The sequence below is a fragment of the Lissotriton vulgaris genome, chromosome 2_1 (assembly GCF_964263255.1).
Source record: "Lissotriton vulgaris chromosome 2_1, aLisVul1.2, whole genome shotgun sequence".
NCBI classification, from domain to species: Eukaryota; Metazoa; Chordata; class Amphibia; order Caudata; family Salamandridae; genus Lissotriton; species Lissotriton vulgaris.
In genome coordinates, this window is record NC_141687.1 from 35,529,057 (window position 1) to 35,541,956 (window position 12,900).

The 12,900-nt window shown below is 46.1% G+C and overlaps 1 protein-coding gene across 3 annotated transcripts in view; it reads left to right on the top strand.

Moving 5' to 3' along the window:
• The window catches only part of SPEG (striated muscle enriched protein kinase), a 1,422,155-nt gene that overhangs the window by 773,535 nt on the left and 635,720 nt on the right, over positions 1–12,900 (top strand). For all 3 annotated transcript variants that reach the window (XM_086954403.1, XM_086954404.1, XM_086954405.1), the window contains one exon: positions 3,422–3,651. In XM_086954403.1, the coding sequence (XP_086810529.1) occupies positions 3,422–3,651 (230 nt within the window). The remainder of the gene's footprint in view (positions 1–3,421; positions 3,652–12,900) is intronic.

Here is a 12,900-nt window from a genome sequence, read left to right on the forward strand (position 1 = left end):
GAGTATACCCCTGGATGAGAACTAGGATTACAGGTAAGTAACTAATCCTTATAGACCATATATAGTTAGGAATTTGCATTTACAAAACCTTAAAAATTCACTGAAAAAACCATAGGTTATAGACCATATATAGTTAGGGATTAGCATTTACAAAACCTTATTTTACTCGCACAAAACCATTGAAATTCGCATATATAGTTAGTTGCACTAACTATATATCGTGCACCCGCAATCCACTGCTGATGATGTCACATATTACATCATTCATGACATGGTCAGTGACATCACTGATGACATCACTGATGACATCTCAAATGACATCACTGATGACATCTCAAATGACATCACTGATGACATCACTGATGACAACATCCAGTGACTGTATGTTTCTGTAAAGTTAAAATATGTCTTACATATTGAAGAATGGGTGGATGTATAAGTGTCTGGATGACGGATTTAGTAGGTGCATGACTGACTGTATGACTGAGTGATTAAATGTGTCTCACTGAGTGCATGGGTTAGTGACTAAACTGTCTTAATTTGTGCATTATTATGTCTGTTGTTCTGTAAACTGCTGCATGTGTTAATCAGTAGCTATATGAGTAACTATATGGGTTATTGATTGGTTGCCCAAGTATTTGTATGGGAGACTGAGTATGTGTGTGAGTGGCTGGGAGGTGTATGACTCTGTGCATAGATGTGTGAGCAGTTGATTCACTAGATGTATGGGTTCAAAAGTGCATGCGGAAACAGCTGCATGGGCAGTTGACTGTGTGCATGAGTGTATTGGTGAGTGAAAGGATATCTCAGTGCTACATGTCAAAGTAAGTGCATATGTAAAACACAGTACATGTGAGAGTTGACATATAAAAATAACTGTGCATAAGAGCCAGTGAATGTGTGAGTGGCTGTATGGATCATTGTGAACTTGTATCAGGGATTGTATAAGAGAGTAAATATGTGTTAGAATATGTTTGAATTAGTAAGGTGTGTATAACTGTATAGTTGAGGAAATGGAGGAGTGGTTGATTCTTTGCATGACTGACTAGATGTATGAGTAACTCCATGGATGAGTGACAATCTGTGAGTGTCTGTTTACACTGATTGTATCTAAGGTTATATTAGAGTCTGAAGAGGTTCATCGTATTATCACATGAATGATATTATCAGTGATGTGATCAGTAATGTCAAATGAGATGTCATCAGTGATGTAATCAGTAATGTCACTGACCATGTCATGAATGATGTAATATGTGACATCATCAGCAGTGGATTGCGGGTGCGCGATATATAGTTAGTGCAACTAACTATATATGCGAATTTCAATGGTTTTGTGTGAGTAAAATAAGGTTTTGTAAATGCTAATCCCTAACTATATATGGTCTATAACCTATGGTTTTTTCAGTGAATTTTTAAGGTTTTGTAAATGCAAATTCCTAACTATATATGGTCTATAACCTATGGTTTTTTCAGTGAATTTGTAAGGTTTTGTAAATGCAAATTCCTAACTATATATGGTCTATAACCTATGTTTTTTTTAGTGAATTTCATTGGTTTTTTAAAAGCTAATATCTATAGCTGTAAAATATATTCTTTAGCCACGTGAGACGCCTCATGACGCGTCGCATAACCGTGACGTATCGGCTCTGCAGCGCAAACAAAACCCGTAATGTAAGCGCGCCGGAGCACGCTTACAGAAATATATATTTTTTTAACCTTAATTAGACAAAATCCACACGTGCACATATCTTGAGGCCTTGCAAAGGCACATCAAACAAACAGTCCCTACAATTTTACAAAGTTTGGTGGAAATCTAATCCCTTCATTTTTTTTTTACTGTTTCTCTTGGTTTTCCCCTGGTTCGCTTACCGGGACGCTACCCGGTACGCGAACCGAACGCTCCAAAAACACAAGATGGCGGACTCCCGTTACGCTGCCGGTTAGCTGCCCGGTTCGCGTACCGGGACGCGCCTCTACCACGAAAAATCACAAATTTTTTTTTCTGCCCTGCAGGGCACTTTAATAGCCCCCTCATTAATCCTAGGGGGTCAGGAGGGGTCTACCTTACCCCCTTTCCTTCATTTCCCCCTTTTTTTTTTCCACCTCTTGTCTCTCGATCCTACCGAGAGACAAGATGGCGGCCGCTCCGGACTGTTTACAATATTGACAGCCAATCAGCTTCTCCTCAGACTCCAGTTACGCTGCCGGTTAGCTTCCCGGTTAGCTGCCCGGTTCGCGTACCGGGACGCGCCTCTACGGCAAAAAATCGCAGATGGCGGCCGGTCCGGACTGTTTAGAATGTAGAGCCAATCAGCTTCGCTTCGCGAAGTTCCGTTACGTGTCAGGTACGCGAACCGGAGCGCTAACCAGAGCGCTGTTACAGATATATCTGTTTTTTAAAACGTTAATTTCTCAAAATCCACTGGAGCACATATATTGAGACATAGCAAAGGCACGTCGGGCAAACCATATCTACAATTTTGCCAAATTTCGTGTAAATCCATTCAGCCGTTCGAGCTAAAAGTGATTCCAACCGCCCTATGGAAAAATGAATGGGAAAAACGCGTTTTGGGAGCCCCCTTTTTTCTCGGCCCCCCCCTTGACGAAACTCCCCAGAATTTTCAGGGGCTGCTCAGAAACAAAATGTGCCATTTTCCTGAAAATTTCAGCCAATTCCGTCCACAAACGCCAAAGTTATTCAACATAGAATTTTCAGAAATCCCATAGGAAAAAAATCCTAACTATATATACCTACTGGCGACCGCCAGTAGGTAATATATATGTATATATATATATATATATATATGTAAGAGGGAGATAAATATGCGTTTGCAAAGACTATAATATGCTATTTATTACAACTGCTGAGCATGTAGTGGGGCAAATGAGAGCTGCAGTCTCGCTAGAGTCATGGTGCTTCTCCCCTAACTCAATAGTGGTAGTAAATAACATATCACACTCTCTGCACCGGCATATATAGTTTATGGTATGCTTCTTTTCATGTGTTGGTGTTTCAGCAAAAAGTATTTAAACAAAACCATGATGCAAGGGGTTACATTTGTGCAGCTTGTTAAAGCCATATTGAATAGTCTCCATGACTATTAGGAGGGTTAATTCTTTGTTTAATGCAGTCTTTGAGACAGTAAAAAGTTTTTTTCTGGTGTCAGTTTTGATTACTGTTGTGATAAATTCGAATTTGACATTTGCACTGTATTAACAAATATGTGAATGTACGTTTATTAGTACACTCTAAAACCAAGTCTTATATGGCCATATATAGTCAGTACAGGAAAACATAGCACAACACAGAACTCTATACAAAGAACAATCTAGCCAGTACAGAATTAAACACTGCCATTGATTAAGAAAGCTTAATTGTGACAGAGCTGCCTATGTAAGATCCTTTCTTTTGTTGCTGTAGATCGAAACTTGAGAAGATGCCATCCATCCCAGAGGAGCCGGAACTACCTGAGAATGAAGTGGAACGCTTCACTATGCCAGATTTTTTGAAGCCTCTGCATGACCTGGATGTGATTGAGTCCAAAGAAGCAGTCCTGGAGTGTCAGGTCACTGGCCTTCCCTACCCCACCATCACATGGTTCCACAATGGGCAGAAGATCCAGAGCACTGAGGACCGCAGGATGACACAGTGTAGGAAGCCATTTTGTTTGTTTCGACTCATATTGCCTAATCTCTGTGTTTTGCAGTTGGCTTGGGCTGAATGTGCGTGGTAAGATTTCTCTAGCACTTTGTCACCACTAGAACTTGAATGTATGATATTCCCATTCCTGTAGAGTTTCTGATAGCAATCTTTATCTAGACCACTGAACCAGTTTTACAAGATTCCACTATGTACCCGATTTTTGGATGTTCACGTTCCCAAGAAACCTCTGAAGGCAACCCTTCCTCTCTAATCTCCTAAATTCCCCTTTCTTTGTTCCCTGCTCTATCACCATATGCTTGTGTCCCTCGATTTGTGCCCTGTCAGCATGCGTCTCTGTCTCATCCTACCATCTTAGACCTAGTCCCAATTCTAGGGGCTGTGATCAGCCTGTATCTCTCTTCTCCACTGTGCTATCGACATGCATAATTATCCGTTTATACCCTTTCTGATCTGGTCCCAATTCTGCAGCACACATGAAAAGAGGAATATACCTCTCAGTATTGTTGTTTTGCAGGAATGTGTCCCTCCACAAAAACAATTCTGCATGCAACACAGGCATCGTTGAACCATGGTGCAAGAGTGCTTGTGTTTGTGCTAGAAGGCTGAAAACAGTGCAATCTTGCCCTTTCCCTTTAACGCATTTGAAAGAAAAAAAAGCAACCCTGTACCCATGGGACCTGGGTAATACAGTAATAAAGGCAACATTGGTCCCTTTCACTCTGTGTCAGAGTGTGTATCAAACACCTCTTCATTCTTATCAGTCACCATCCTTGTTCATATACTGTTTTGCACTAGCGCAATTCATCCCCACTTACCTCACTTTCACTGCGCCGTTGTGTCGTTTGGGAGCACCAGTTTACCCTTAAATGCCTTAATTAAGAAAGCTTAATATGTTTTTCTCTTTGCGATTTTAAATGTTGAATAATTGTATAAAACTGTACTTTTTCCAGTTGGACCAATCAATTGATCGTTATTTACTATTTACAGAGGATGTCGAGGTTCACACTTGTCATTTGTAATTTATAATTGCTATTTATAGAGCGCGTTATCACCATACGGTCTTCAGGGACTATTATTTCCTTTATTATTTTCCCTGTAATGCTGCACATCGTAGCAATATTACTTGCTTCACAGTGTTACTTGCCATTAATATGGCCATTTATCTTTAGTCTCAAAATTGCCCTGTGAGAAAGAGGACCTGCAAAAATTGCCTAAATTGACTATTAGAGTAACCCTACTAGCCATGTAAGCTGACACAGAAAAATCTGCTGGTGAGTCAACACTTTTCTCAACTCTTTCTTGATTGATTTCAATTTTGCCTCTGTAAGAGACAGGATTTGCTTTTCTGAGCCCACTAGGAACTCCAAGAATTCCACCTTCCTTTAAAATACCAGGTCTGATTTTTCCTTGTTGACTACTGATTCCATGCTCTGAATAAAATCTATCACTGCCTGCATCATATTGTCTAGATAAATGATCATCACCCATTCCCGCCATGACTCCTGCACCTCTCTTGAAATCAAATGTTCGCCATCTTAAGAAAACATCGTAGGCACTAGAGCTGTTTCCAAAATTGGGGTAGCTTAAAATACTATCTGAAACCCATGAACTGTCTGAATGTACCCATGGATCACCCAAAATCATACTTCAACAATGCTCAAATAAAGACAGTCTGCCTCCCATCTTGACATACTGAGAGGGAATCACTCTTACCTTACATTCCACCACCCCTTTTCTTGGAGTCTGATGGTGTAGATGAATCCTCCCTTTATTCTTTGTTGAAAGAACATAGACACGTGGTACCTGAATTGTTATCTGAAGTTAAAAAGACTCTGGGAAAGATCCATCTGAAATTTCTTGCTAAAGAAGAATGGGCCTTGCCAGAGACATAAAGCACATATCATTCAATTTCATTTATTAACTCATCTCCAAAGAAGAATTCCTGATTACTAACAGCCCCCAACTGCGGGTCTACATGTAATAGCCGACTCTAACTCCTTTCATAGGATAAATCTTGTGTTATCATCACCTTTTGCTCTCTGAGCTCCAGTCATCACAGATCAGGAGCAAGGACCTCACCTGAAGATTTTGCCTGCTCCACCACAGCAATATGGCAACTGGACCTAAAGCATCCAGTATCTTTTCCTGACCTCAGGCCATGCTTTAACTACTCATGTTCTGGGATCCTTACCTCCCTATTAACCCCTTCCATGCTCATGACGAGCTCAGCTCGTCATGCAGTATACTGCCTGTGTGCTCATGACGAGCTGAGCTTGTCATGAACAATGGGAATCATGGATCTGCAGCAGAGAGGAGGAATTGCTGTAGCATGGATGTGGTTAAGAAAGCTCCTAATCTTGTTAGCACTATAGCCACCATAGTCAGGATTGCTGGTTTAGGGCATTGTGCCCTTATTTCATCCTTGTAACTCTCTTAACAGAATCCCTAATCTTGGTCTTAATGTACTCATTCAAATATGGGGAGGATGACCATTCTGAAGAATTCAGTTGGTGAATAAGCCCATGCTCTAACACAGAGGAGCGAGCCACCTGCATTCATAATCACGATCAGATGTTTATCTCCAGGCTTCAACTTCTTTGCAACATCTTTGCTCCATTCGTCATAATAAAAGAGTCATATTATTGTATAAATAATCAATTGCTTGGTTATCCAGAATTTCAAAAAATCTTTCACTTGGGCGCCCAGGTATACCCGTGAGTGGGTTTTGCCAATTGGATAGTAGTCATCCCTCTTTTGAGCAGAACCCCAATCAAGGTTTTCACCTCCATATTCCTTTACTTTCATTGCTCTCTTGCACACTTTCTTCCACCTGCTGCAGAGAATTATTTTCACCTGTAGGTGTTAAAGGGTTTGAGGTGGCAGTTGCAACAGAGTTGCCAACAATCAATGGCCCCATTTTAAAAGAGTAGACCACTTTATTCATTGCATTTGACACCGAAGTGTTCGGCTGAGGTTTCTTGTAAAAACCTCCTCCTCTTAGCTTGAGATATATTACTAGTGTGACTTTTCCCATGCTGTGGAAAAGGCAGTCCCCAGGGAGTGGAACCGTTACTAGTTTATAATATACTTAGGCTTTCCTGTTTCTATTTTTAGTAAATTCTGGTTGGTTTTTTTCCAGTGTTTTCAAGTGATTTTCAATACATTAAAAAAACTGTGGTTATCAGTGGTTACACATTTTCATGCCATTAAAAACAACAGAATGGGGGCGTGGCCAAGATGGTGTCGTGCTAAGATGCTTCTACGGAGCTCTCCACTCCCTCCAGGCCTCTCACAGTAATCCTAGCAGAACGGGAGTTCTGTTTTTGGTGAGGAGGCACCCCGCAACTGCATTACACACCAGTGAGGGAGTGGAGGCAGGGGCATTGCTCAAAAACCAGTTTTGACCTGGTGGCGTGCCGATTCGACGCACTGCAGAGGGTCCTGAAGAGCGGAAAGCGCTCGGGCGGTACCCGCGGGGGTCTGGTTTCTCCGACGGTCCCGGCGCATTTCGAGGAGTCACTGTGCCATATTAACCACACACCAGCCCCCCCTAGCGGCACAGGGACTGGCCCTGCTTGACTCGGCAGAGGAGGATCCGGCCCGCGATAGTTACGCGATGCCCCGGCGCCATGTCTACACGTGGGCCTCATCATTGCGGACCCGGCGGAGGAGGAGCGATTGAGTTGACGGCTGCGGGGAGCACCCTGCCACCACAGCACTTGAGGGGACATTGAGGTGCTGGAGGCGCTCGTGACCTATGGCTGGACGACCCCGGAGGTAGGGGGATGATTTGGGAGTGCGCACTCTGGGGAATCTGCTGCAGACGGCCTGGCCTACCTTCTAGCGATCTCCCCGATGGCAGGCACAAGCAACATTGGTAGTGAGCTCACACCCATTGTGCCTTGATCATTGAGCAAGACTACCAGGTTTGCACCTACAGAGACCAAAGCTCCCCCTTGTCATAGACCCTCCTGCTGGAAGTAGTGAATCGTTAGGCTGCCAGCTGGATTGGAGGGGGTGCCCCTGCGCGAAGGCCTGTTGGTAGCGCTGCAGTGAATGCCCGCGCCTTGCGACCTGATCTGACTTTAACGCACCTCAAGAGAACTGTGCCTTTAGTGAGGGACCTGAATTGCTTCCAGGCAAGACAACAAGACTCTTGGTGCTTCCATAGGGCTCTTCCTCTGTCGCTGACTGTAGCGGAACTGGCCCCCATCAGGACGAAGACCCCATAGCAGATATGACAGCCCCCAAAAGCAAGGTCGATCGGTCAAGGAGCTGCTACTCAAATCCTCCCAAAAGCCTGATGTCTGGTTGGGCCCAGGGCTCGAGACGACACCTCAGGAAGTGAGGAACCAGATGGCCTGGTCAGCCGTTCCTTCCTGGAGTCCCTCTTTTCGACCCTCGAGGACGACCTTGCCACAATGAAGCGTGACCTCCCGGCAGATCTCCGAGAAGTGTGACGTGATATGGACTCCCTGGGAGAGCAAGTCAATATGCTGGAGGACCAGGACACAGGGCGAGATGAAGAAATTGAACCTCTCCAGCAGGAGGTTCTCCGACTGCAGGAGCAACACCTAGACCTGCAGGCCCACACCAAGGACCTGGAGAAAAGGTCCCGACGCAACAACCTCCGCATCCGGGGTTCAGTGCACACTGATGGTGCGGGCGATCTTGAGACCTTCGTAGCAGACCTTTTCCGATCCATCCTGGCGGAGCCCCTGGAGTTCTTGATCAAGCTGAATTGTACACACAAGGTGGGCACTCGTAGGTTGGCCTTTGCGCCCTCAGCTGACATTCTGACATGAGTTCATGACTTCCAGCTCAAAGAAAGGATCCTTCACGAATCGAGGCACAACCCGGACTTTGCTTACCAAGGAGAGAAACCCACATTAGGTCAGGACCTGGCCACCTACACGTTGCTAAAACGCAAGTCTTTTAGACCGATCACACTCCAGCTCCGCAAAGAAGGCATAAAATACTCCTGGGGGCATCCGTCCGGTTGATCTTCACCTGAGGCAAATCCACTCACTCCAGGTGGCCTACAAACTCTTGGGCCTCGATGGGCCTCAGCCGGATCAGCCTAGTCAGAACCAGCGCCAGTGCCCCAGCGGCCTTGGATGGACCACTATCAAGCCCCCAAGCCCAGCGATACGCCCTGATCCAGGCACCATGGCTAAAGAAGGGCAAGCAGTGTTATCAACTCTCACCGGGGCATCCTTGGAGTGAAATATGTATTTTTGGACTGCATCTTGGTACGGTATGGGTACACCCTCACCTCCGAGGGATGATGTTGCAAACATTCCCATTTGCTTGTCTGGCGGGAGAGGGGAGCTCTGGGCAACGTGTGCCCTTCTCTTGTTTTACTACGAGCAAGACGCTTGTGACATTGACTTTGACCTTTTTGAGCTACTTTTACGTCACTGTTAAGTATGGGTTTTTGTTTGTATATGTTGTTGGGATCCTTGGGGTCATTGTTTTTTATACTGTTGGGGTCTCCTCCCCCTTGCAGAATCTCTTTTGTACCTTTACAGGTTACCTACCCATGCATCATGTCACTAGCTACCTTAGATTACCATCCCTCTAGGATGTCTACAGGCCGTCCAGTTTACTGGCCCCTAAAAAGCGTAGCCCTCCCCACCTCCAGCAGATGAGCATTAAGATTCTTACACTGAACGTGAAAGGGCTCAACAATCCCATGAAGCGTAGAGCAATTTTTTCCTATTTGGAGAACTCTGTGGGCCACAACTGTGTGCTCCAAGAGACTCATTTGAAATCCAGTGACACCTATAGAATGCCCTCTAATGCTTTCCCATTTAATATTACTCCTCCCCCCCCACCAAAAGGGCTGGAGTAGCTATCTTAGTCCCATGCACATTTCCCGGGAGGGTGGGGACCAATGTGACAGAGGGCAAAGGCCGCCTCCAGGCGCACTTGGTGACTATAGGGGGACATATCTTGACATTGGTCACTCTCTACGCCCCCAAAGATGGACAGGAAGCCTTCTTGCACAAAACGATAGGAGACCTGACCTCCATACACGACCGACAAATTCTTCTTGGGGCGACTTAAACATAGTATTTGACGGTCAGCTGGATCGCTCTGAACAGTGACAGGGGGCAACAAAGGCTCTTTCAGACACCCACCGCCGGTGGTTACACAATCTAAGGTTAGTAGACATGTGCAGGCACCTCCACCCCCATAAGCGCAACTACACCTTTTATTCCCACGCCAGGGGGACTTATGCACACCTCAACCATTTCCTGTTATTTATCTCTCTCCTCCCATTGTTGCAATCATCGATCATTAAGCCCCAAATGCTCTCTGATCATGCGGTCTGACAATGACCCTACAGTTCCACCCCTCTTTCAGACCACCATATTCATGGCGACTCAGGGCCCTATGGTAGTGACACGCCTTGCGAAGATGCTAAAGGACCTCTTGGTTATAAACGACACACACAGCACCTCCATCATATCCCTTTGGGAAACACTTAAGTTGGTGGCCCATGGGGACCTCATAGCCACTTCTGCCGCAGACAACAAGGCCCATAGAGAAAAAAAGGAAGAATTAACTGAGCAGGTGCTGGAACCGGAATGGATTCACAAGAGGACGGGCCCCCCGGGTTTGGTAGAATCTAAAAGCAGCCAGGGTACAATTGGCTAGCCTTTACCTTGATAGGGCGGAATATGTCGCCCTTCTCCTGAAGCACGCATTTTACACTGGTGGGGACAGATGCGGTCGACTCTTAGCCCATAAACTGCGCTGCAGAGACAAGCAGCGGCGGTCCCCTTCATCCAGAACACTGATGGTGCGGAACACACATGTGGCGAAGACATGGCTGACGCATTCTGAGACTTTTACGCCACCTTGTACTCTGCCCAGCCACTGTCAAAACCCTTCTAGGTATTGTCAGAACATAACACTCACCAAGTTGACTGAGCATCAGGCAGCCACCCTGGATATCCCCCATGAAACTTGAAGAGGTTATCTGAGCTATAACCTGCCTTAAACTTCTTAAAGCCCCCGGCCCGGATGGGTTTACCGCCCTTTTTTATAAAACGTTTTGTCCCCTTGTGGCCCCCATACTAACGCGACTCTTCAACTCGGTTGCCGACACCTGGGAACTGCCACCTACTATGCTCCTAGCGTCAGTAGCGGCAATACCCACACCCGGGAAAGACAATCGACACTGTGATTTGTACAGGCCGATATCACTCCTCGACATCGACTTTAAGATCTTTACGGGAATCCTGGCGGCAAGACTCGAGCCCATGATGCCAGGCCTGACCGATCCAGATCAGGCGGGATTCGTCACTGCCAGACAGTGCAGTGATAACACTTGACGGTTGTTACACCTCCTAGACAATTCCCAGAGGCAGTCTGAGGAATGTGTTTTCCTCTCCATAGATGCTGAGAAGGCATTCTTCTTGGAGACTGTCCTAGAGAAATTTGGAATCGGCCGTTGCTTTCGACTGTGGGTTTTTAGTGGCTATGGTCACCCATCGGCCACTGTTAGGGTGAATGGTTTCACCTCTACACCTTTCCCCATCGCCAGAGGCATGCGGCAAGGCTGCCCCCTCTCCCCTTTACTATTTGCTCTCTATATGGAGGCGCTGGCCCAGCAAATACGGGAGAACAGGCTGATCAAGGGAATCCTCTTCGGAGGAGAGCGCCACACAGTTAGCCTCTATGCAGACGATGTGGTTGCCACACTTAAGTCCCCCCACACCTCCGTCCCAGAATTCCTGATCGAATTAGAGGAGTTCGCAGCAGCCTCTGGCTTCAAGGTCAATGTAGTCAAATCCAAATTGTTGAGTTTCTCGCTGAAACAGACCACCATCACCGCGCTGGCCCAGATGTTCACTATTCAATGGGACCAAAAAGCTATACCATATTTGGGCATCCTGCTGTCTTCGTCCATGGCGGAGACTAACTCTCTTTATTATACTCGGTTAGTGCGCCAAATTAAACAAGTGCTCCATAGGTGGCAACCATTAAATCTTCCCTGTCTGGGTAGGATAGCTGCCCTGAAAATGAGCATACTCCCCAAAATCCTATATCTTTTTCAAACCCTCCCGGTAGAACCCCCTCCGGGTGTTCTAAAACTACTGCATTCTGAATTTATTTAATTTGTTTGGGCAGACAAGAGGCCATGACTGAATAGGGTTCTCAGCTATCCATGAAGAGGGGGTGTTGGGGATTCCTGACCTTGGCTGCTACTACAAGGCAACGCAACTGAGAGCTCTGTTAGAGTGGGCTCTGCCGGAATCGGAGAAACACTGGCTATTCATGGAGCGTACGCTCACGATGATGGCTCTCTGGAAGATTTCATTCCTCCGCAAGGTCAATAGACCCATAGGGCTCTATGGCTCTCCAAGGGCCCGTGCACACTGGCAGCCTGGGACACAACAGCCACCCGCAATGGTTTGACCACCTTACCTTCACCTCTTACTCTCGTTACAGAAAATCGGGATTTCTCTCCAGGACTTGACAGAAACACGTTTAGCCTCTGGGACATGGAGGGACCCAAATCAGTGGGACATTTCTTCAACGTTGACGGCCCCACCCCTTTGAAGATATTAAGACTAACTTCCAAGTGACAGAAACAGAGCTCTATCACTACCTGCAAATATGATATTGTGTCAAGCGGCCCCAGGTTCGCCCAGGATCGGGGCGGTACCTCGCCAAGTATGAGCGATGGCTGCTCTCTAAAAATTCCCCCAAGTGACTCATCACAGAACTCTATCACTTCCTACGGCCCCGGAACAGCCGACCAATTCCGCGGGCCAAAGACGGTGGGAGGCTGAACTGTGTAGGGCACTAACTTCCAGAGAAGGGTCGGACATTTACTATCGAGTTAGACACTCAGTGCGTAATATCAATAGCATTGAGACGGCCACTAAGATAATGACGTATTGGTACCATAGACCGCCTGACTCCACAAGAGCGACCCTGATCGCTCCCTCACCTGCTGGAGAGGGTGCGATTCTGATGGCACACTTCTACACCTGCTGTGGGAATTCCCTACGCTTACTAGGTACTGGTCCAGGTGCTAGACAAAATAGACCACAACTTTGACACTACACTCCTCCACTTTCCTGTGCATATAATCTTAGGGGTCTCAGACTGACTTACTTATCCCCTCAAGTCCCACAAGGTCAAACAAATAGGCATTGCCTTTGGGGCGGCACTACAAAACGTCTTATCACATTGGGGCACAGATGTTATACCAAACA